Source organism: Saimiri boliviensis, chromosome 19, assembly GCF_048565385.1.
Source record: "Saimiri boliviensis isolate mSaiBol1 chromosome 19, mSaiBol1.pri, whole genome shotgun sequence".
Taxonomy (NCBI): domain Eukaryota; kingdom Metazoa; phylum Chordata; class Mammalia; order Primates; family Cebidae; genus Saimiri; species Saimiri boliviensis.
The window spans coordinates 21,166,989-21,192,651 of NC_133467.1; the positions used below are offsets into that span (position 1 = coordinate 21,166,989).

At 38.7% G+C, this 25,663-nt stretch overlaps 2 protein-coding genes across 15 annotated transcripts in view; both read right to left on the bottom strand.

Moving 5' to 3' along the window:
* SUCO (SUN domain containing ossification factor) overlaps positions 1–3,216 on the bottom strand; it is a 76,009-nt gene extending 72,793 nt beyond the window's left edge. For 5 of the 8 annotated variants that reach the window (XR_012515149.1, XM_010336122.3, XM_010336118.3 and 2 more), the window contains exon 1: positions 2,688–2,850. Coding sequence is in view for 6 of the 8 variants with exons in the window: in XM_010336122.3 (XP_010334424.3) it covers positions 2,688–2,749 (62 nt within the window). In the remaining 2 variants the exon portion in view is untranslated. Of the gene's footprint in view, positions 1–2,687 lie in introns of all 8 variants that reach the window. The other 3 variants (XM_010336124.3, XM_003925359.4, XM_010336117.3) reach the window with 2 other exon arrangements.
* A 14-nt stretch (positions 3,217–3,230) lies between these two features.
* The window catches only part of C19H1orf105 (chromosome 19 C1orf105 homolog), a 79,802-nt gene continuing 57,369 nt past the window's right edge, over positions 3,231–25,663 (bottom strand). For 4 of the 7 annotated variants that reach the window (XR_012515156.1, XR_012515157.1, XR_012515155.1 and 1 more), the window contains one exon: positions 3,231–13,435. The gene's annotated coding sequence lies outside the window, so the exon portion shown is untranslated. The remainder of the gene's footprint in view (positions 13,436–25,663) is intronic. The other 3 variants (XR_012515160.1, XR_012515158.1, XR_012515159.1) reach the window with 3 other exon arrangements.

Genomic DNA, 25,663 nt, shown 5'->3' on the forward strand with positions numbered 1-25,663 from the left:
TTAGGTTCAAATTTAAGCTCCAAAGCTTAACAGCTGCTTAACCTTATCCAAGTTACTTAACCTCTCTACTTCCTCACATGTAAAATGCAAAAGGAAGTTAATAATATCTATCTTATAGGGTTCTTATGAATATTAAAGATATTATTGTCAAGAACACATCATGTGCCTGACACAGAGATAGCTGACAATAAACATTAGCTATCACTGCTCTGTGCTGCAGCTATAGTGCATTTATGCCTAGCATACTCTATACTACTTGATCAAAAATCATAAAGTATTCAAAAGGAAAAAATAGCAACAAAAATTATTACTGACATAGATGAAATGGTTTTTCTGTTAACATAATCTAAGGTTAGTACTGCAGGCTGAAAGACAAAAGCAGAGGGGAGACATAATCAAGATCTATAGAATTATGATAGTAAATATAATACAATAATATTGGTAGCATGAGAGGGGAAACCTTAGAAATTAGAATATTGTAAAATATCTACAAAACAGAAACAGATCACAAAATTTTGAGACAATTTGTGAATAACAAGAGAGACAAACGTGGCTACCAAAAGGCACTCACTGACTCCTGAAAACATTTTCTCTAACCCTAGGACTTGTTGGTACCCATTCCTGTTAAAAGAGATGGGATTGTTGAAAAAAGAAATACCACACCAGATTGTAGCAGAAGTTAGAAATCCAGTAAGTCAGTGCCATAATTTCAACTTGGCAAGAAAGCAGAGACTCCAAAGACAAAACATCCTTTGCCAATCATCACCATGTACTCCTCTTCTCCGATCTCATTATCATCACCCTTCAAAAAAAAAACTTTAAGCCTTAATGTCCTATTTTAATGCCTTTTAATTGTTTTGCTAAATAATAATTAAAATGTCTCTAAATTTGGCAGTCTAAACAAATCTCAAAATATACTAACCCAACAGTTTCTCAAGCTAAAATTTCTTAAAATATTTATACTCCTTTCTTAAAGTCTCCATATCCATTTTTCTCACTAGGAGTTAAAAACTTGACAGAAGTTTATCACTACTACTTTCAATATCAGGCCAACGGATTTTTTCCCCTAACAGGTCATTATCTCTTAACTGTAGCTAATGAATGAAGGTGAGAAAACATATTGATGGTTAGCATAATGAAAGATAGCCAGAAATTCCCAAAAGAAACAGAAGAAGCAGAGTTAACTTAGATATACAAATGATTGTTAAGAATCACATTCTATTGCTTGATTTCGTTTTCACCATCAAATTATAAAAAAAAAAAAAGCCAGAGATACTGGTGTGTTTTTAAACTTGGAAGTGTTAACCTTTTCCTTCATTAGCCATTTCAGGAAGTTTGATAAACAATGACACGGTTTAAAGATGGGCAAGACCAAGGAGAAAGAGGAAAGAAAATACACAATCTACAAATAACTAGGCAGCCCCAAAAGAGATGGAAATGAACGCAAGCTTCAGCATCTACAAATTTAAATTTAAAATAAGGTGAGTGGATTTATCTCTTATAAGCACTTCACCGTGCCCAACACAATAAGTAGAAAGAGGAGGATTTTATTAAAAACGGAAGGAGGGTATTAAAAGGATTCAGAATGAAAGGTAAGAGGTCAATTTCTTTTTTGTTCTTGAAAACTTCTATCATCCTTCCAATCAAAATCCCTTAGTTACGCAAGTGTTTTCTCTTCCCCTTGCTTATGTATTATTTTATATGAGCAACAACTCTGCTATTTCAGTGCCTCTGGAATCCATTAGGCATCCATAAAAATGAAAACTTTGTTGGTTTTTTGCAGAAATAAGTTAAACAGTAAACCTAATTTCTATTTTAATATAACAAAGAGCAAATCGCCTTGACTGAAGAAGCATCTTTTCAGTCATCAACTGTCACACATCTTTGAAGAAATTCCCTGGGAGGAAAGAATGGCTTTTCCAAGTACACTGACAGCAGTCCTTAGACTTACAAGTTCTCTCTGCTCTTCAAAAAACTCCAGAAGTGCCTGGTATTAACAGAAACTCCATAAAACTTAGGGAGTGCTTTAGGGACAAAGCACTCTTCCCGCCTTCAAATACAGTATTTACCTTCCCCTTACTAAGGGACATTACCAAAAACTACTACACACTCTACATGGAAGACACCGTCTCCACCAAACCAATTGAAAAGGTGCTTCGTAACAAACACACACCCCAAGTTTCCAAAAACAGCGGCCCAAGTGTACCTGGGGTCAAGCCCTGCGCGAGAAATGTCCAGGAGAACTACTGCTTATCCATGACTCTTAACCTTCCTGACGACTCACGTTTTAAAATCGCACGTCCGAAACGTTATCACATCCGACGTGCTTTATGCCTTTGCCACGCTAGGAACGCAAAGACCGGCGGCAAATCGGAGCGACTGCCTTACCACCGACCTGAACACTCACCCCAAACCCGGTCTCTCAGGGGCAGAGCTGAGTACAAAGGCACTCGGGGCTTCCCTCTCTCTCCCACTGAGTCTCTGTAAATGCCGAAATACCCCATGAAAATCTCCGCACAGAGCACTACTAGACCAGAGCAAGAGTCGCGAAGTAATCCGTTTGTCCCTCCACGGGGGCCTTGGACACCCGGACCCTAAAAGCCGAGATGACTTGGGGGTGTGACCTGGGCTGCTCCTTCCCCGCTTTCTCCCCTCACGGGAACTCCCCTGTCGTCACGGCTACTCACCAGACAAGAGAGCACAGAAAGAGGCAGGAGACCAGGGCCAAGGCCCGCCGATGCTTCTTCATCTTCTCCTCCTTCTTCCCCCTGCCAGAAGGCGGCACATCCTCCCAGCAGCCGCCACTGCCGAGGCCAAGATGGAGGAGCCGGAGCAGGAGCGCGAGGATGGGACGGAGAGTCGTAAGGGCGGCGGCGCTGGCGGAGCGGCTCCTCAGCAGCTCGCGTCCTGGCCGCCCTCTCCGGGGGCCCCACAACGGCGCTTCACAGAAGGACTCCGGGGATTGCCGCTCCTGCGGCCGCCGGCTCGTCCACGCCCGCCTCCTGCTGCCGCCGCCGCCGCCACTGCCGCCCCATATCCTCCCGGCCCTCCCCGGGTCTTGCTCCGGGCGGCCGGTGACCAACGGCCGCCGCGTATCGCCTCTCAACAGCCAATCGCCGGCGGGGCCGCGACACCTCACACACCGCTGAGCTGGAAAGGGACGCGTCACCAACGTCCCGAGGCGCCCGCACCCACTACCAGACTCCGCGCAGGCCACGCCCCCTTCGACGTCGCCGACGCAAAAGCCAGAGGGAGGAGACCACAGAGATTCGGAGCCGACCCTGCAGCGGCTCCGCCTGCCTCAGGTCCCGCCCACCAGCTGGCTCGCGTTCAGAAAGTCGGAAGGAGGCCCGTGACACTCAGCAGTCCCCCTTACAAAAGCCCGCCCGTCGGCCCACGCGCGCTGAGTCCGCGCAAGGCCCTTTGGGAGTGGTAGTTTGCCTTCCAGAATCCGATTTTCTCTTTCCCCGTTCCCCTTAGAACCCATGGTTTTGTTGGCGAAGACTATAGTTTCGCTGCTCAACGCGAGACTGATCAGCTTTGGCATAGTTGCACTGTTCTCCTCTTTTGAGCAGAGTTCGTGGAATGGCCTACAATGACGGGAGGAAGGTTGTGAGAAAAGCTGTACTAATAAAATTTAAAGACCTTTTCCCGGTGTCAGTGGGCGGCCAAGTGAGCTAGATGCTGACTGGTAGATGTAAAGGGGCGTGCCAAGAATTATCTCATCTGATTGGTTGGAGCGGAAAGCCTTTGCTTTTTCTTCTTTTCTGCGAGAATTTCGCCTCTCGCCGGGTTCCGCAGGTGAAGCGTGCTTTGTTGGTTTTCCTTCTGCTGGTTTCGAACTTTGGGTTCTCTGCGATGGAGTTGGAAGGGAGGAGTTGTCCCCACTAGAGGCGTACCCACAGACGCTTCAAGTCTTGGGGTTCACTGAAAGCGGGGAAGGTAGTCACGTACACTCACCTAGGAGTAGAAAGTGACCATTTCTCAATACTAACTAACGGACAGCATGCCCATTCCAAGTATTTATGCCACTAATGGGACGGAAGGAGGCTGCCTTGGAACATGGCATATTTAATGTGAAATATGTTTAAACCAGGAGTTAGTTATTGTTCATGTGGCCATAACGAAAAAAACCCTCAGTAAAATGCCCCAACTAACGCCTAATTTTGACCGCGGAATTTCCTAATGAAACTTCTAAGTTGAATCGGTTGTTAGTTATATTCCCAAAGAATTGAATGATTTGATCCACTCTATAATTCTTGGATATAAGTCAATTTGATGTTAGAGAAACTAAACAAAGGGTGTTAATATTTGTTTTAAAGGAGTTCACCCTGAACTGCTTTTTCTGTCAGTAATTAGGTAACGTTCCATTTACCTGCTGAGTCCACTTTTAGTATATGACAATAAAATCCTTTCATCTCTCATCTATTGCGGGAAGCAAGTGTTCATCTCACCCCAAAACAGTTTCAAATGATTAATATGCAAGTTAAAAAGAAAGTAGGGGCAATGGAATGATAGTGATAAACTGATAAATTTGCTTGTCACATTGGAGAAGTACTACTGGCATGTAGCAGGTAGAGGCCAGGGATGCTGTTTCATATCCTACAGTGCACAAGAAAGCCCTCCACAACAAAAATTATTTGGCCCAAAAAGTCAAAAGTACCAAGGTTGAGAAACCCTGCTATAACAGCATCTCCCAATTCAATAAAATCTATAAAGTACTGACCACACGCAGGATAACTTGTTTGCCCTGAAGATCCTTGGATTATCCAGGAAGCCACTAGTGCCTAAACTGCACAAGGAACATGCATTCTCCCATTCCTAAAGGATTGACTAAACCAGAAACTCTGGGCAGCTCCTGTCCCTGCCTTGATAAAGATCAGATACTCAGATGGCTTGTGGTGAAAAAGAACAAGCAGATCTTAGAAAAGGAACCAACCTGTTCTGGCTATCTCCTTTGTTCTTTATCTCCTATACAAATCATATTTAAGACACCCAAGAAAAATGTTTGTCTAAGTTGGTGGTATTTCATGAGCAAACTTTTACATATTTTGATTTAGTTGAAAATTTACCTGCTCCTTTCAATATTACAAAATGCTGAGATCCTATGTCTCAGAAAGTTCTTAGAGACCAATGACATTAGATGCCTCCAGAGTAAAAGTCAGTTTAAACAGAAGTTTCCTGGAAATCAGTCAAAGAAAGGATGAGGCATTGAGAACAGACTAATAGACAATAAAAGAGATAAGTAAGATGGGAAAATGGTGAATATGGCAATCAGCACTTAACATTTTAACCACATACAAAATATAAACCGAACTTTTTAAACTGTTTGTCCCCACCTGATCATCCTCTTTATGTATACAAATATGTGTGTAGAATAGCATATACCTTCTTTATTTAGTTTCTCCCTACCTGAAAAGAGCCTTAACTACTTAGCCAAATCTGCCATAACAGAGCACCGATAATTTGGCCACTTCAGGAGGTAAAGGTAGAACTCAGAAGGAGATAATAGATGGCTTCATTAGTAGAGCCTGAGAACTCAGTCTCTTGAGGGCTGGAAGAATCACAAAGGGCAATGGTGGCACGCACAGTTCTGTTTTACTGCAAATAACAAAAGGTAAGATTTCCCTTTTAAAAAATTCTTTGTGATCCCAAATTCAGTCTTCTATCACTAGATTAACATATATGTATTTTGAATATACATGAATTGTATAGGCTCATAATGGAAACAACTGGAGGAAGTTCCCAGTTCTCAGTTGACAGAGAAGGAGATATCAAAGATGGTCCAATTTCTAAGAACATACATGCCATTACATAAATAAGGAAGGAGTTGCACATTTACAAGAAGACTAGTATGGTTTTGGAAGCACAGTGTTGAGTTGAGGTTCTGGTGGAAGTATCTAGCAAGAATTTACCAGTATGAGATTCAAAACTGGAAGAGAAAAGTAGCAACTGAAGACAGCATGTTGGAGATTGTAACTGAAGTGTCCTTTAGTACCTCCTATTTAATGCTCTCAGATGAAACTTCCTAAAACATTGCCTTCATCATGTCCTTTCTTGGATGGAAAAATCTCCTATAGGTCTGACATATCTGTCAAATAAAGTCCTGCCTCCTTGACCTGGCATTCAGAGCCTTACATAATCAAACCCAGCTGATGTAGTTCAAGCTTTATCTCCCAGTTTTCTTTCATAACTCAACCTTCTCACCAGACCACACTGTTTGTTATATCCTGAAACACCTGTGCCTGCCCTCTTGACACTGTTTTTATTTAACAGTCATTTGTCTCCCAAGCAGAGAATAAATTCCTTATTGCAGAGAGGTCATGTGTTTTATTTATACATATCACACAGTGGTATTTTTTATTACAGAGGCCCAAGAAATAATTTTTTTTTTTTTTTTTTTTTTTTTTTTTTGAGACGGAGTTTCGCTCTTGTTACCCAGGCTGGAGTGCAATGGCGCAATCTCGGCTCACCGCAACCTCCGCCTCCTGGGCTCAGGCAATTCTCCTGCCTCAGCCTCCTGAGTAGCTGGGATTACAGGCACGCGCCACCATGCCCAGCTACTTTTAGTAGAGACGGGGTTTCACCATGTTGACCAGGATGGTCTCGATCTCTTGACCTTATGATCCACCCGCCTCGGCCTCCCAAAGTGCTGGGATTACAGGCTTGAGCCACCGCGCCCGGCCAAGAAATAATTTTTTACTTAACTGCTTATTTGTCTAATCACCTTGAATTACAATTTGCCCTAAAATTTAAATTCCTAGGAGTAGCAAGCCCTTAGGATGAGAAAGTTTTATGCAATTGACTAATCTAGAGCACCCAGCCAACTATTTCTTTCTCTATAAATTACCAAATTAGTTTTTTAGCATAACATTATTTGACTTATGTCTGACTAGATTTTTCTAAGTTTTAATTACCCTAAGTAACCTGGAGAAATAAAGTATCCAGTAAATATTTATCGAGGCTTTTTTGTATTAAAGATGCTGAGACAGATATTTGCTCCAGGAAACTTATAGTGTTCTAGCAGGGCGTTTTAATCTTCTGTGTTGCACACTTTTGGTAGGCTGGTGAAGCCCTTGAAACCCTTCTCAGAATGTTTATAAAGGTATAAAATAAAACACATAGATTACAAAGGAACTCAATTGTAAGGAAATACAGTTATTAAAATATTACAAAGCAAAGGGTTTTTTTTTTTGTTAATGGATAAGTAACAAGGTCTAATAGCAGGTCTCTTAATGTCAATAATTCCAAAATAATGATGAGTATGAAGGATATTCCAAGATACTTACAATTTACATAATGTGATATGAAAATATCTGTGTTTACTATTGGTGACAAAGTTATAGATACTGCCAGTAATACAATAGTTTGTTACCTGCATTCACAGTAAAATCAAATTCTAAATTTCAGCAGAGGTTCAAGAGTATAGAGATATAATTATTATTCCATCCAGGGACCTGTAAATTATAAATATGAATTCCAATTAAGAAGACCTGCAAAAGAACAATGTTTTTAAAACCATGTGGTCACAATTCATTAGAGAGTCAAGAAATCAATTTTGAGGGAATCCAGCAGCACTTTTAAAAACAATAATTTAGAAAATAATTCTCAGCAAGGGGAAGTATTGTTGTGGGGTACTCTTATTTCAGTAATATATGTGATGTGTGTATACGTGTGTGTGTGTGCTGTTACAAACATATGTACATATTAGGTTGCAATGTAAAATATATGTCTTTTTTTTTGAGACAGAGTCTCGCTCTGTCACCCAGGCTGGAGTGCAATGGCGTGATCTTGGCTCACTGCAACCTCTGCCTCCCAGGTTCAAACAATTCTCTGCCTCGGCCTCCGGAGTAGCTGGGATTACAGATGCATGCCACCATACCCAGCTAATTTTTTTTTTTAATTTTTCATAGAGATGGGGTATCCCCATGTTGGCCAGGTTGGTCTTGAACTCCTGACCTCAAAGTAATCTTCCTGCCTCCACCTCCCAAAGTGCTGGGATTACAGGAGTGAGCCACCACAACCTGCCAAATATATGTCTTAAAGTGAGTTGCAGCCAAAATAATGTGAAAGTCGCTGCACTAGAAGAAATGAAATAAATAAGAAATACATAAGATGTATAGAACAAGTGCCACAAGTAATATGAATTGTGAGTGTCACAGGATTTTAGAGGAAAGTGAAATTACTTTTTTGTGAGAAAATTATCAAAGAAGACATAAAAGAGGCAAATTTGATGTAGTTCTTTAAAAATGAGTATGATTTTCATAGAGCTATGAGGAGAAGGCATTTCAGATATAGGGAACAGTAAGCACTAGAATCAAATTCAAAACTATCTTACAACCCTTATATGCCTTCCAATTTCAATTTACTTGACACTTATTTGGTATTCTATGTTTCAAATAGTGAAGGTGAGCTCTAATCAAATAAAATAAACAGGTATTTATTAAACACATAAAATACTTTACTATAGGTCCTGTGGGGATTTTTTTAAAAAGCATTAGAGATATTATTTTCTATGAAACAAGGTATTCAAGACCATTAAAATAACAAAATGTGGTATAGATATAAAGTGATCAAAGTTCAAGATAATTCAATTAGGGTAAAGTTAATATATTCATTGCACACATGCAATTACTTTTACTCACAAAACCCCATAAAACCACAGAAAAGAGTTTGTTTGTTTATTAATACACAGGCTGCAAGGATGGGAGATCAGGTGAGAGGGCCATAGGAAAAAAAACTTTGAAGCTGGAAAGCAAGTAAGTGAGAAATTCTTCCTAACGTGATGATATGCTGATCTGACAAGCCTAGTTTACCACTTCTAATAATCTTGGCATAGTTAATAATACTGCCCACTTTTACTTTTGTAGGCATGGAAAAGGTGCTACACTTTTTACCCATCGTAAGAGTCATGGCTGACACTCCTATAACAAAAGACTGCTTAACAAAGGAGAAGCATAACAAATCTACTTAATCAAGAAGTTTTCATTGACACAGGAGCCTTCAGAAATGAAGACTCAAATACCTAGGTTAAACTGTCCATTTTTATGCTGAGATTCAATGAAGAATTGACAGCCATTTAGAAATGTAACTGGACAAAAAGGGGATGATAATGGTAACAGATATTGTCTAATTGTATGATCATGTCGAACGGTAATAGACTGAGGGGGAAAACCAACAAGGCCTGTCTGTTCAGATTTTTCTTGGCCTCTTTGTGTAACATTTCTTCCTTCTGGGTACAGGACATGACGTCTTTTGGAATGATGGTCTTATAATCTACAATCAGACATGGTAGGCCTATAAACTATTATCAGACATGGTAGGTCAGATAACTTCTTTATGCCAGCTGCTACACAAAAAAAGCAGGAGAAGATTAGAGTAATATTTCTGGGTTTTGTGACTAGCTTCGGGGAAGAGGAGCTCTAGTTTTCGTGACTTGCCTCAAGGAAGGAAAGACAAGAGACAGGAGGGTACAGAGACTTTGCTTCTGAGTCCTTCCAATCTCCTTTAGGTCAAAGTACTCAGTGTGCCAAGGCATCATACTTTAGGGTATCATTTCCTGAGCCCCAGTACTTTCAAATGTGTTCTGGTTTGAACAATAAATAACATGGTCAACCTCAACGCAACAAACATGAGAAAATTGAACCCTAATTTAGCAATGAGAAATGGCAAAAATTGGTTCAATGTGTCATATAGATTCCCAAAAAGCTCATTCAGGTGATGCAGCACCAAGTCCAGCTGGCAATGACATTAAAGATATATGTGTTTGGGGCTGAGTGCAGTGGCTCCCACCTGGAATCCTAGCATTTTGGGAAGCCAAGGTGGGCCGATCACTTGAGGGTCAGGAGTTCGAGAGCAGCCTGGCCAACATGGTGAACCCCCATCTCTACTAAAAATACAAGCATTAGCCAGGCATGGTGACACATGCCTGTAGACCCAGCTACTCCAGGGGCTGAGTCATGAGAATCGCTGGAGCCCAGGAGGTGGAGTGTGCAATGAGCTGAGATCACACCACTGTACTCCAGCCTGGGCAACAGAGCAAGACCCTGTCTCAATAATAATAATAATATAATAATAAATAATAAATAAAGGTATGTGTATTTGGTGCTTGTGATGGTAGGAGGTGACTGCAAATGAAGAACTATCAGATACCCTCCCCAACTCTACACGGCTAGATGACTACCCCTACCCCAACCCCAGAAAAAGACTATAGATTTATTATCAGGAGAGATAAAGATAAAGTCTGGACTTGGGAATACCAAGCGTAGTTTATGGCAGGGAAACCATGCACAAAAGTAAGAGCATTTTTGTTGCAACTAGAGATTTGAATAAGAATTGGACATTAAGTGACAAAAATTACTGTTATTTTTTCTTAGACATGACAATACTACATGTGGTTATATAGGAAATGTTCTTATTTTTGAGGAGATACACACTGAAATATTTAAGAGTGAAGTCCATGATGACACCCTAGCTTCAAAGGTTTAGAGAGAAAGAGAACAGATATGGCAAACTGTTAATAATTATTGAATACAGATAGAAGATACAAGGGTAGCTGTTGTACTATTCTTTCAACTCTTCTGTATGTTTGAAATTTTTATAATAGTAATTTTGGGGGAAGAAATGAATGAGGAGACATTTGAAGCTGAGACCTCAAGCGTCTTTTTGCATCAGCAATCAGTCTCTCTCTAGGTAGAGGATGGATAGAATCTTCTCTGAGAAACTTGATCATTCCAAGGGGAAATAAATTGAAAAATAACTGATATCTGACTTTTCCCAACCAGTTCATCCTATAAGGAAGGTCATAGTCAAGTCCTAACCATGTAGTCAGAGTATCCAGTCAGCATTTTAGTGCTCCACTGCTAAAGAGGAATGGATAACTAATGATAACCAGGCATGAGAAAATCCTCTTATATGACAGATAGAGATGAAAATAAATAGGAAAACAAAACAAACAAAAACAATTTGGAGAATAATAAAAACTATACATTGAGAGAGAAACTTAAAAAAACAAATTCTAACATTGCCAGATGCTGCCACCCTATAATAGGAGCAGGATACTATAAGAACGGGACCTGTGAAAACAGCAACAATCACCAAAAAAGGTCTTGTAAAGCAAAGCTATGAAAGCAGAAAGAAAAAATTCAATAGAAGAATTAGAAAATAAAGTCAAAGGAATCATCAGAAAGTGGACAAAAAGACAAGGGACTAATCCAGACAGTCTAGTATACCTATACTAGAAAGAAAGAGAGAAAACAGAGGTGAGAAAATAAATATTTTCAAGACATTTTCCTAGATTTGAAGGATCTAAGTTTCCAAGTTGAAAGCATCCTAGTCTAACTGCATAGCACAGTGGGACGGTGCCTCAGTCGACGTTAAGGCACATCATTGTGAAATTTGGAAACACTAGACACAAAGATATCACAGAAATTTTAGAATCAGGAGAAAAAGTCAGATCACACAGAACCAAGAATCAGAACCATTTCAGATCTCTCATTTACACAGGAAGTTGAAAGACAGTGGAGTAATGTTTTTTAAACACTGAAGGAAGATTATTTCCAACCAAGAATTCTAGGCTCAATTAAACTATCAATCAAGTGTCAGGGGAATAAAGACATTGTGAGACAAGCAAGACCTCAAGAAATTTACCTACTTTGTGCCATTTCTCATGAAAGGAGATCTTGCGCTACCAAAACAAGAGAAGAATCCAAAAAAGATGAAGACGTGATACAGGAAACAGGCAATTCAATGCAGAGAAAAGAGATAACAAGAATCCCTAGGGTGATAGTAGTGAAGGAAGAACCCAGCATAACAGCTAAATATCAGGCATAGGAGGCAGCCACTGCAGACTGCAGCAATGGAAGGCACTGGGAGAGATCTCCTCAGGAAAATCAAATCAATAGAATACACACTACGTCTGCGCATATCAAGGGCTAATGTACAGAATTGTGAAAAGTTACTAGAATTGATGAGAAATACTGTCTTAGTCTGTTTGGGATGCTAAAATAAAATATCATAAACTGGGTAGATTATAAACAACAGATATTTATTTCTGACAGTTACGGAGACTGGGAGGTCTAAGATCAAGGCACCAGTCTAATATCTCACCAGTGTAATGAGAGCCCACTTTCTCATGCATAGGCAGCACTTTCTTGCTTTGCTGTTACAGGGTGAAAGGGGTGAAAAGTCTCTCTTGGACTTGGTCCTCTTTTCTAAGGATACTAACCCCACTTATGAGGGCTTTAAGCTCATGATGTAATCACCTCCCAAAGACACCACCCTCAAATACTACCACCTTGTGGTATAGTATTCAACATATAAATTTGTGGGAACACAAACATTCAGACCTTAGCAGCAAGTACTTAGAAAACTAAGAAAAAATAAAAACAATTTAGAAAACACAGCTATGCAGGAAAAGTTGATCTGTGAATGGTATTTACATAATCTTCATCATATATGAAGATTAATCAAAATCATGTAAAATCATAATCAGGAAGATGAGGAGATAGGAAAGATTATAGGGGGTTATTCGTCAGAGAAAAGGAAAAAAGCAAAATCTCACCTTCCATAGCAGAATGTCAATAATGCCTAAAATTCAAAAACACAGAAACAGAGTAACAACACATTGAGGTAAATATCAAAATAGTTGGCTAGTGAAAGGTAAAAGCAGTTGCTTTTTGAACAGGGATAAATAGAAGCAGGTGATAGGGAACTGCTGTTTTTTATAACAAATCTTTTTAGAATTATATGATTCTTGTATGCATATATATATGCATATACATATTCTATTATATGATTCAACATGCATATAACTGAGTTTTTTTAAATTTTAAATGTCATAGTTATGATGTTTGTGATTTGTGGCCAAATAAGTCAGTATTTTTTATAGTTTTTTCTATTGCATCCATCTATACCTATTACTGAATATATGAAGCAAAGGAAACTATTTGTTATAACGTATAGATTTTGCAATTCTTCCATTGAGTCGCTAGCTTTCAAATTCTAAAGAAAATGCAAGAAAATCATATTTGGCATTTAAAAAAAAGAAATAGAGACATGAAGCAAAGGATAAATGTTTTCCTATGGATTAATTTTCTATTTTAGAATATAAAAGTATACTGGAATGCTCCCTGCAGTACCTGCTTTAAGAACTATCTAATGTACAAAATACATTATTTTCCTTGCCTTATGTTTTCTTCTTTTCTCTGTTATTTATATGTCTATTTTAGAACTATCTATTGATTCTATAAACTTAAGCACTTACCTGGATAATTGAGGAAAACCTACTTTTCCACAGTTGGTCATACATCATCGTGTTTTGAGGCCTGAATTGTAAAGATCATTGTATGGATCAAATAATTTCTTCTCTTTGTTTTGCACAGGAAGATGATGTGATATTAGACTGTGTCAGCCTGTAAATCTTTAAAGGATCTGCCTGAAATGATATTCAAGGTAAACAGATATTGAGAAGTCTTTGCAATTTCTTTGTTACACAACTTTCATTTAGTTACACTTACATGACTCAAACAACTTAATTGAAAAAATATGTTCCATAAGAGAGCATTAAACATTAATCATTTCCCATCACCAAATAATTAATGAAGAGTAACCGTGATGCTCCTAGGGAAAGTTAGTAACTGTTGAGAATAAAGCATTCTTATTTAAAGTTTTTGAAGGCCATCTCAAAAGCCACTTTGTTCAAAGGGTCTTTCCCTCTTGTAGAGCCCTCCATTGCAATCCTTCCACTCTGTGAACTTCCACAGTATGGATTATCACGTTGTAACTTACACTCTAGTGTGTCCTTCCCTGGGAGAGTGGAAACGTCTCCGCATCCCCCACAGACTTTGCATTATCCCTGGCACAAAGGAGGCAATTAATGAAGCCTAACTAAGAGAATGATAGTGATGATGATGATGGTGATTCAAGAAGCAAGAAATTCAAATTTCTGGAGCACCTTCTATACACAGAATTAGAGCTTTTATGTGTATTCTTTAATTTTAAACCTAGACTAGGAAAAAAAAAAAAACCCTACAAGTAAATAATACAATTCTCATTATATTACTTATGAGCTGAAACATTAAAATCTGACTTTTCAGAAACATTTGGTGTGGGGAACACTCCTGTGTGAGACCCCTAAAAGGCGTGAGTCTCACTATACGGTGAGTTTGATCCCAAACAGTTTCCTACTGGAGGCAGTCGAGTTATCCGGAAATATAGGAACTGAAAGATGAATGATCAGTTTCTAATATCAACCACAATATCGTTTTGGGCCTAAAACTATGCGTTGCTGCTAGACCGAGTAACCCCCTACCAGCAACCGGTTCCTGCTTTTAACCTTTTTATGACTTTAAGAATAAGTTTTAACCTTTACTTACCAGACTGCCTTGTACCCTAGATAATGGTTTAACTGTCGATATTTGCAAAGAAAAATGCCACCATAAGGGATGGCTTTGATTCCTGACTCAGAGATTCCTGAATGGAGAAGTTGAGTTAAGTTGAGTCAGGAGTAGACAAAGGAGAATCCGATTAAAAGATATTCTGATGAGCAAAACAAAAAAAAAACCTTTTCACATTTTAGTTCTAAAACAAGGTCAAACCAGAGATACCTGCAGCCAGGAGGAATAATATTTGGATATAAACAAGCTTTGTGAATAATGTTTGGATATAAACAAGCTTTGTGAATAATGTTTGGATGCAAACAAACTTTGTGATTGTAGAAAATTTTGTTACTTTTTACAACCATTGATCGCATATCTGACTTCTCTATTGTATAGGCCATGTGAGGCATACATTTACATTCCTCTTACTATGACGTAAACCAAAGCCAAGAAAGTGTATTTATTCCTGGCCTTTGAAAGATAAAATTTGCTGTTTAGGCACAGCCTATCAGCCCTCCAGATGCCTCGTTTTCTCTCTCTCTGTCTTTATTAATTTTCCAGGCACACTCCCTCTTCCAGGTATTGGGACCCTCTTGCAGGTCGAGAGACCCCCGGGCAGACGTGCCTACCCGTCCCGGACGGTCCACGACAATTTGGCCTTCATTAGAACAGTCAGTAGTTCTAGTTCCATCCTCCAAGATAAAACTGAAATGAAAATGTATAATCCAAAATGTTTAAAGAAAAATAAAACGCTTATTATTAAAGAATAGGGATGAGGTTTTAAAAAAGATTTTTGACAACTCTAAGTAGTATTTAGAATCCTAGATTAAGTTTAAAATAATTTTGGTTTATTTTAAGCACTGCATGTTTTCTAGAGACACGATCTCGCTTTGCTGCACAGGTTGGAGTTCAGTGGCATGATCATGGCACACTGCAGCCTCCGTCTCCTTGGCTCGATTGATCCTCCCATCTTGCCCTCCCAAGTATCTGGGGCTACAGGTGCAAGCCACCATGCCCACCTAATTTGTTAAATTTGTTACAGAGATGAGGCTCTCACTATGTTGCCCAGGCTCATCCTGAACTCCTGGGCTCAAGTGATCTGCTCCCCTTGGCTCCCCAAAGTTCTGGGATTACAGACATAAGCCACTTGCCTGGCCGAATGTTTTCACTTTTATTTTTTCCAGAGTTAAAATTTTAATACGATGCATCTATTTGCATAATTTCAATGAACTTATCTGTTTTTCAAAAAGAGACTTACATTTACTGGAAATATCTTGATAAATGGACAGAATATTTTGAATTATTTTTATATTGTATTTATCTGCAGTGCTGCCAATGTAGGTACAGCCACTTCGTAAAAGGTACACAAGGCATCTGTGAGGTTTTTTTCAATTTTTTTTTCACTCATGCAAGTAGTTCTTTGCGTTTTCATTCTTCTTTAGTCAATTAATTTCTCCTAAATAGCAATTTCTCCAATTTTCCTTCAGATAGAATCTCCTGTAAAAGTATAGTTTCTTCAGGTTACCCTAGAACCACAGAACCAGCATCTCCAGAAGAACCCTGAAACCTGTATTACATTGTTCGATAAGTTTGGAAACTGCTTTAAAACACTCTAGCCCAGGCTCCTAATGCCATGATTTACAAAAGGAAATAAAGCATTTCCATTGTACTGTACTCAAAATGTGGTTGCAGAAAAAGTAGGTAAACATTATTTCTACTCTAAGTTCATTTAATGTTTAAGTTGTACCACCACTCATTAACTGACAGCTCACATTTCCATTTTAGGGTGAAAAAAGTAAGATATGTTATATATATTATTCTGGGAATGATAACATCTGATATAGCAAACAATAATAATATCTACATAATCATTGTGCTATGACTCCCTTGCCCTGTCGAGTAAACTCTCTAAAGTCAGTTTCTCTTTCTTTTTTTTTAACATGTTTCTCACAGACCCAAAACACATCTATTATAGATATAAAATACATGTTTATTGAGTTGAAACAAATTAAATTGTGAATTACTGATGAGACAGAAAGTAAATGATAATTATGTTGGCACAACTTTTTCCTTATGTTATTGATTAGAGATCATTCTGCCTTCCACCTATCAAGATCCAACTGCTATCACTCAAGATTCCACATGGCAAAGAAAGAGTATAGAGAAACTCTTTCCACCAATCCTCTTTCCCTTAATGAATTAACATTTCTTCTTTCTCTGCTCTTTTTCCAAGCTCATTGTGTTGACTCTGTTTTATCCATCCACACCCAAGTAATGGCTTTATATCTGTATTCACAATATATAACCTAGAATGAAAAGCTCTATGAGGCAGAGATTCTCTCAGCAGAGCTTTCTGGTCTTGGCCAGGACATTAATAAAATAAACAAGCCAGTCCCAGGCTATAAGCTAAGCCATTTCAATAATGAAGGTGGAACCTTTCTTTCTCTAGTGGGAAAGTAACTTGAAGCAAATACGTGGTATCTTGAAGCAAGGGTTCTTTCTCTGCCATCTAAAATAGCTCTTGGCCTAAAACACTGTGGCTCATCAGGCTCTACAGCATCAAACACCTGTGTAGCAGATATTAAATATTTGTTGAAGAAAAGGAAAATTAGAAAGGAAGGAAAAAAAAAGGAAGGAAGGTTTTATCATTTTGTTAAAGGTATTATCTGTAATACTTGTTTATGTAACATAATACTTTGAATGTTTATTTCCAAGTTCTTTCATCTGAAAACCACAAGTTATCAATAATCATAAGTTTGACATGTATGCTTATTAATATATATATATGAATATATATATGAATGTCTTTAGGATTTCATCTGGAAAAAGTATTGTAAGATTTACAATTTTTCCAGTATCTAATCACAAACATGTCTTTGTTATAGAAGTAAAATGGGCACTCAAATGGCTTTTTCTCATTCCTGTTGTTTAGAGTATATAATTACTACAATCTAAAGATATATATGTGCAGTATTAGAAAATAAAGGTAAAAAACAAAGGAACTTGGGGTTTGTTTGTTGTGTTGAAGTCTTCGGTGTATGTGCAGACTGCAGGATGACACAGGGACTTTCTGAAACTGTTCTAGTATTGAGAAGCTAGGACTTTCAGGAAAAGCCTGGAGAGTTGAAGGGAGAACAGTATAAGCTATTCAGTTTTTGTTTTAGTCAAGAGGATACAGCTGGAGCCCAAAGTAGCAGCACTTAGCATGCAATTTCCTGAACATGTTGGTATTTTGGGTGTAGAATCTGTATGTGCCTGCGTATGCATGTAGCGAGTGGTCTCTCCATATTGGAAAGATGGTTTAAAAATACCAAATTAGAGTTTGAGAGATCTTGGTGCATTTCTAGTATCTATAAGACTAACAACTGTAGGATGAAAACTAAAGTGGAAGGAGGGATATCTAGCATGTGAGAGGACTAGTGAAAAGGAGTTTCTGTAAGATATATGATTAGTACTGGAAGATGACATTTTATTTTCATCACTTTTCTCTGTCTATTCTCTCTGTATTCATCATCTCTTCTCCAGACTCTCTCAGCCATGTGTCTGCTTGCCTTCGGATTCTTTACCAAGACACACACACACACACACACACACACACACACACACACACACAAAACACACACACATACTTTTCAAAACCTGATTAAGTTTTAAGTTTTATCGAGAGCATCACATTTGGTTTCGGATCCAGTATGTTTTAATTATGGAGATTAACTCTTGTCTGACACAGGATAAGCGCAACAGGTGTTCAGAGAAGAAAGAGAGGGATGGAGTAAGCTGAGCTGCTCAAGGAAGGTAAAGGGAGAAATGCTTCTAGGACTGGGCTTCAAAAGAAATGCATTTTCCCTGGCAGACAGGGCACATGTATGTACCATTAAGTTTAAGGGATGGGGTGGCACTTTCTAGACAGTGGGAAGGGAATACAAAACATGACATATAGACAATGCCCCATTTACTAAAGGAAAAGGATGTTCAATGTATGGTGAGACAAGGCTATGTGTGTATGTGTATGTGTGTGTGTGTGTGTGTGTGTGTGTGTGTGTGTATACACATATATCAGGGGGTCGTAGGAGCCAAAAGTGAAAAAGTACTTTGGGAAAGATTACAGAAGACCTTAAATACCCTGTTAAGATCACCCACCACCACCTTCACACACACACACACACACACACACACACACACACACACACACGTGTGTGTGTGTGCTGCTCTCTCTCTTGTCCAAGGATGGAACTTGTCCAAATTGTTTCTTTTTCCTTCTAGTAAGGAATGAATACAGATTTTCAGCCTTAATCTTGAAAAAAAAAAGTCACCTAAAGAATCTCTCACCTCCTGAAGCCCAAAAGATGATTACTGTGCTAGAGAAGAACTAATCTGCCTGATGAATGAACAGTTTATCTTGCAGAAGAAACTGGTCACCAGAGAACCACGAAACCAAAAAGAAGCTTATGAGGTCATCAGAACATGTAGGCATTATTTCTTTAATATTCTGAAAACATTAAAAACCTGTCCAGCTAAATTGATACAGTGAGAGAAGGAGGAAGAATATGACCAAGGAACAGGGAGAGACAAAAAGAGGAGTAATGGAGGAAGCTGGGGCAAGGAGAAGAGGGAATGAATAAAAAACGTGGCAAGCCCTCTAGCTTTGTATTTTTCATGGAGACCCTCATGAAGCCATTTCTCTGTCTTCCTGCATGTTCCGAGAAAAACAATTTTCGAAGGATTGTTCTACAGCACAAGGAAGCCTAATGAACGGTGGAAGAGATACTACTAGGTCTTTTTTGTTTTTTGTTGCTTTTGCAGGCAGCAGTAGATACATAGTTTTTGATGTGACCTTTATTTTTTTCATTTTTATTTATTTTTTATTTTATTTTTTGAGACAGAGTCTCGCTCTTTTGCCCAGGCTGGAGTTCAGTGGCGCGATCTCGACTCACTGCAACCTCCGCCTCCCATATTCAAGGGATTCTCCTGCCTCAGACTCCTGAGTAGCTGGAATTACAGGTACATGCCACCTCGCTTGGCTAATTTTTGTATTTTTAGTAAAGACAGGGTTTCACCATGTTGGGCAGGCTGGTCTCAAACTCCTGACCTTGTGATCCACCCACCTTGGCCCCCCAAAGCACTGGAATTGCAAGTGTGAGCCACCGCACTTAGCCTATTTTTTTTCAAAGAGAAATTCATTTAAAAACGTAAAAAGCTAAGAACTGAATTATGATAGGAGCAATGTAGTGATAAAAATAACACATTATGGGAAATAGGGCTTAGTCTCATGCCTTCCTGTTGCAGTTGCTTAAGACACTGAAAATACATTATCAGGAAACAGTCCCTGGGTTCTTCCTTTTGCACCAGAAATGACTGGTGAGAGGCAGGGATAAAGAGAAATGATTCCTCCTTAGCATATTTGCATTATTCTCTGTATGTTTGTTTAAACATCCAAGCACCATCAGGGAAATGCATAAAAGGACAAACACCATGCAATTGTACTGCTAAGGGCCACAGTCTCACAAAGTAAACCATAAGATCAGGCACTCCAACTCTTACAAACTGTCATTTATAAGAAGAGACCATGGGAGTCAAAGTGACGTACTCTAATGACAGTGATGTCCTCAGGAAGAGAATACACAAAGATGAAATTAACTTTATTATTCGGGAGATGTGTTTAAGGATAGTTGATTTTTGCTGTTTAATAATTCACTTGATACTTCTATTTTAAAGTTAAAAATACCAAAATGTGTCTATCCAACATTTCCCTAAAATAATTTTGTATTTGCCAAAGGACATTTCATGTGAAGCTGGCAAATAGCATATTGATTAGGACTAGCTGTGTAGAAAGAACAGTTATCTTTAGGCCCCACATGGCTACACGGTTCTCTGATATTGTCTGTGTGTGTTGGAGCTTCTTCCAAGACACAGCTGTCTTCAAATACATACTACCTAGGTCTTCTGATGAATGAATTAAATTCTGGGGGTAGGGAGACAGTCCACCCCTAAACAGCCTGCAATTCAAACCTGCTGCGTTTCAGCTGTCACTCCTTTCTGCAACACAGGAAACTTGCTTACACCACAGAAATCACATGCACACACATACACTGACATGGGAAAGAACAGATTGTTTTACAACATGCCTCATGACTACTGAAATTATGGGTTGCTTTATTATCTATTATTTCTATGCAGACTACTTAACTTTTGTTCATAAAACTAAAAGTAACAAAGAAAGACTATTTTTCTCCCACTGCTCTTTAGTATCTGAATGTCGATGCTGCTCATTGACTCTGATAACATGAAGACAGTGCATGTCAGTGGAAGAGACACAAAGTATGGTATCAGAGAAGACCTGAACTGGAATGCCAGAACTCCAGAATCCCATTCACCACTTATGTGACCTTACATAAGGTTCTTCATTTCTTTAAGACTTTGTAAAAAGGTTCTTAACTTCTTTAAGACTGTAAAATTGTCATCTCCCAATGGGTTCACCTTGCCTGCTACCTAGACAGAACCAATTTATAATGACGGGGGACTGCCATCGAGAAAGAGTAATTTACGCAGAGCTGACTGTGCAGGAGACCTAGAGTTTTAACTATCACTCAAATCAGTCTTCCTGAGCATTCAGGGATCAGAGTTTTTAAGGACATCTTGGTGGGTCGGAGGAAGCCAGTGGGCCAGGAGTGCTGGCTGGTTGGGTCAGAACATAAGGAGTCAAATCTGTCTTCTTGCAGAGTCAGTTCCTGGTTGGGGTCCCTAAAATCAGATGAGACAGTTTATCCATCTGGGTGGTGCACTTAATGGAGCCAGTTTAACCATCAAGTGCAGGGTTGGCAAAGTATCTCAAGCATTGGTCTTAAGCTTTACCATAGTGATTTTTATCCCCAGGCAGTACAATTGCACGGTGTTTGTCCTTTTATGCATTCCAATTTTTAACATGACTGTTAGAATAGCTTAGCGTGGAGATTGGTGAAAGGATGTAGATCTACTATCACTTCTGACTCACAAAGATATGAGTCAATTCTCTAATGCTTTTGTGTTTCACTTTTCCCATCTGTGAAAGAAATGACTATACTTAGGCAGTAGATTTGGGAAGGGTCAGAATCTTGTAGCCTCCAGCAGCATGACTCCTAAACCATAATTTCTAATCTCACTAATTTGTTAGTCCTGCAAAAGCACTCAGGTAAGAAGGGGGTTTGTTTTGAGAAAGGGCTGTTATCATTTTTGTTTCAAACTATAAGTTCCTCCCAAGGTTAGTTCAGCCTACGCCAAAGAATGAGCAAAGACAAGCTTGGAGGTTAGAAGCTAGATTAAATTGGTAAGGTCAGATCTCTTTCACTGTCTTAGTTATAATTTTGCAATGTCAGTTTCAAAATTAGAATAATGAGACTTTTCCGGAGTTGAAGTGAGAATCAAATGAGGTAATAGTAGCATCTAGCAAAGTGCCCAGCACAAAGAAGCCATTTAGTAAATGTTGAATCTGGACGTTCACTAAATGTTCAGAATCAGTTGACTCTGAATCTGAATCAATGGGGTAGAAGAGAACACAGAATGCCTGAAAAACATCCATTAGTACTATTTTTAGTCTTTAAAGCAGTCCAAGTGGTTGAAGAATAGGTTTGGCATGTTGTATTCTATTATTCTGGAGATTAATAGTAAAGTTCCCTTTTATGAGTTTCTCTCAATAATCTAATCTTTTGAGTGTCCCTGGCTAAGATCTGCACATAATAAATTAGACATAACTATGATTCTTTTAAGTCTATGTTTCCTTCCTTCCTTGATTACACATTTCCAAAACTCTGCTTATAACAATAGTCCTTACATTCTGCTTTACTTTTGCAAACTCCTTTCATTAACAAGAAAAGTATCCTTAACCTGTGTGGGCTATGACAATACCTTTAGAATATTTAAAGCTGAGAGATACAAATTGAACATATGATGTCTATATTTTAGAATGTCTAAATGTCTATATTATTCCTTAGGGCTGGACAGGGAGCAAGTCCTCACTTTAAATCAACCATGAAAGATGAAATGATAGCACAAAAGCCATGTCAGCAGACCAGCCAGGTGGAGCTGAAGTTTCCTATTCCTCAGCTCACTCATTGTGACTGTACAGGCAGGGTTCTCACTGAGATCACCATGAATAATCCATATGAAGACAGGCCTGTAGCAAGCAGAGTCTTGCTGGCCAAGATAAATTTATTATGAGTATATTCCTAGTACTTTATATGAAGTAGAGGGAAGCTGATTCTTGAGGATAAATCCAGAAATAACCAGAGGTATGCCTGAGGATGTACCCAGAAATACCCAGACATATTCTTGAGGATGTACCCAGAAATTTGAACTTTTTTTTTTTTTTTTTGAGGCGGAGTTTCACTCTTGTTACCCAGGCTGGAGTGCAATGGCGCGATCTCGGCTCACCGCAACCTCCGCCTCCTGGGTTCAGACAATTCTCCTGCCTCAGCCTCCTGAGTAGCTGGGATTACAGGCATGTGCCACCATGCCCAGCTAATTTTTTGTATTTTTAGTAGAGACGGGGTTTCACCACATTGACCAGAATGGTCTCGATCTATTGACCTCGTGATCCACCCGCCTCGGCCTCCCAAAGTGCTGGGATTACAGGGTCATACTGCTATTTGTTTATGAACAATAAGACTGGAGAACTAATTACAACTAAAACCAACTACAATTTTTAACATGACAGAATAGCTTAGCATGGAGATTGATGAAAGGATGTAGATCTACTATTTCTTCTGACTCACAAAGATATGAGTCGATTTTCTTTTTTTTTTCTTTTTTTTTTTTTTTTTTGGAGATGGAGTTTCGCTCTTGTCACCCAGGCTGGAGTGCAATGGCGCGATCTTGGCTCACCGCAACCTCCGCCTCCTGGGTTCAAGCAATTCTCCTGCCTCAGCCTCCTGAGTAGCTGGGATTATAGGCACAGGCCACCATGCCCAGCTAATTTTTTGTATTTTTAGTAGAGACGGGGTTTCACCTTGTTGACCAGGATGGTCTCGATCTCTCGACCTTGTGATCCACCCGCCTCGGCCTCCCAAAGTGCTGGGATTACAGGCTTGAGCCACCGCGCCTGGCCATGAGTCAATTTTCTAATGCCTTTGTGTTTCACTTTTCCCATCTGTGAAAAAAGTGACTATATTTAGGTAGTAGATTTTTATTTGTTTCTGACCATCACCAGTTTTCATACCCTGTCCTTTCTGGGGTTTGGCTTTGTAAGACAAGAGAATCCTCTTTTGCCTAAGCCAGTTTAAGTTGAGCCTCTGACCTTTGAAATCAAATGAGTTCCAATTTACATGCCCTAAGTATTCAGAGATGAAAGAAGAATATAATTTCTCAGATGAAAGGAGCAATATGATAGTTTATATAATAAAGTAGTGACAGATAAATTGTTTTTTATTATTTAATCAGTTTCTAGAAAATTATTAGAAATAATAAGCAATGCTTTTGTTGACTCTACTTGACAGGATGCATAACTCATAAAAGGGATAACTGAATATTTGTTAACAACTGACTTCCTCTGTGAAATCGAAGTTATAAAGCTATTTCAAACAAGCTTATTTCCTAATCATCAAATACAGTGATTATTTTCTTTCTTTTCTTATGTCTCAAGTTAACTTACCTAACTATATTTGTAATGAGAGCCCTTTTGTTTCCTTGGGAAATTTTATCCCATCAGTTCCAAGTTCCCATCAATTAGAACTGGTCTTTCTGTATCTTCAACCTCCATCTGTATTGCTCTCTTCCCCTCTGCTCACATGTATTATATTATCTTTCCATCTTAATTTTAAAATGTCGCCCCTAACTTCATTTTCCTTGTAAGAAAAAGATAAAACTATTTTTTCCTCTGACTCAAATAAACCTCTAAAAACAATGAGAGGCACAATAATCTAGTAGTCAAGAAAGTTGCACAAACCTGAATTTGAATTTGAGCTTCATCAGTTCCAGATTATCAGTTTATCAGTAATGTAATGTTGTAAATTAACTTGTGTAAATTACTATTCAGTCTGTGTTGCGATTTGCTCATCTTTACGATGGGGATAATAAGGGGATAAAAAGGATTATAAGGGGTGTTGGAAGAAGGTCAAGGATAAGTCTTCATGCCAAGTGTTCAGTGGAATACTAGATACACGATTAATCTCCCCAATAAACATTAGCAGTCATGATCATCATCATTATTATTATAATCCTGTCTCCATTTCTTTGCTAGCTACCTTTTTTTCTCTATGTATTGCATTCTGCCTTTTCTCCTCTCATTCTTCTTAGCTCAATATTTCTGATTAATAAACCTAACTCCGCCATTGCACTCCAGCCTGGGTAACGAGAGCGAAACTCCATCTCAAAAAAATAAATAAATAAATAAATAAATAATAAACCAAACTCCTCAATTGTTCAACATTACTCTTCAGCATTTGGCCTAGTAAGTCACCATCTCCTTTTTTAATTTCACCCATTCTTTGGCTTTTCTCATTCTCTTCCTAGCCCTCTAAATTCTTCTCTGTTTCTTAACTAGTCCATTTTCTTCTTTAATGGGACTTTTATGCAGTTGATTCAGTAGTTCTCCTCCTCTGTGGAGAGCAGGGTCACCGAGTGGGTGGATCCAGAACCCAAGTGCTAACGAAGTGTGTTGTGCAGGGAGAGGTTTGGACCTTGGGGTTCTCACCAAGAAAGCCAGGTCTTGTATGGTGCCCAAAGATGCAGTGGAGTAAAGAATTATAAGGGGTGTTGGAAGAAGGTCAAGGATAAGTCTTCATCCGTTCAGTATTCAATACTATCAGACTTAGTTTTGGGCCAAACTATAATTAGACACTATAAAGGAAGGTTTAAATTTGATGAAACATTTATCGGAAATTTGACATACATCTAAATGTTAGCATTTTATAATCATTATTTAGACTACTTTTATAGTATAGTAATTAATAACATAATAGCTGCAAAGTGAATACTGTATATAGCTAATTTCTCAAATCCACATCATGATCTGCAATCCTTCTTCCATTACAAATTACCCTGAAGTTGTCCAGCTATTTCTCTTATTTTCCAGAGTTCTCCCTATAATTTTATTTCTTCTTTATGTCTCACTACAACTTTGATTATTGTCTCCTTAAGGATTCTTAAAGTCAGAACATGAGAAACTTCACATCTGAGAAGTATGAGAATGAGATCCAAGCCATCTCCAAAGCAGGAAATGAACTCCACTTTTCTGAGAGATCTGTTGTTTATCTCTATAGGAAATGAGGCCTCATGCATCTCATCAGATGATCAGAGTAATTTTTCAGTATTTA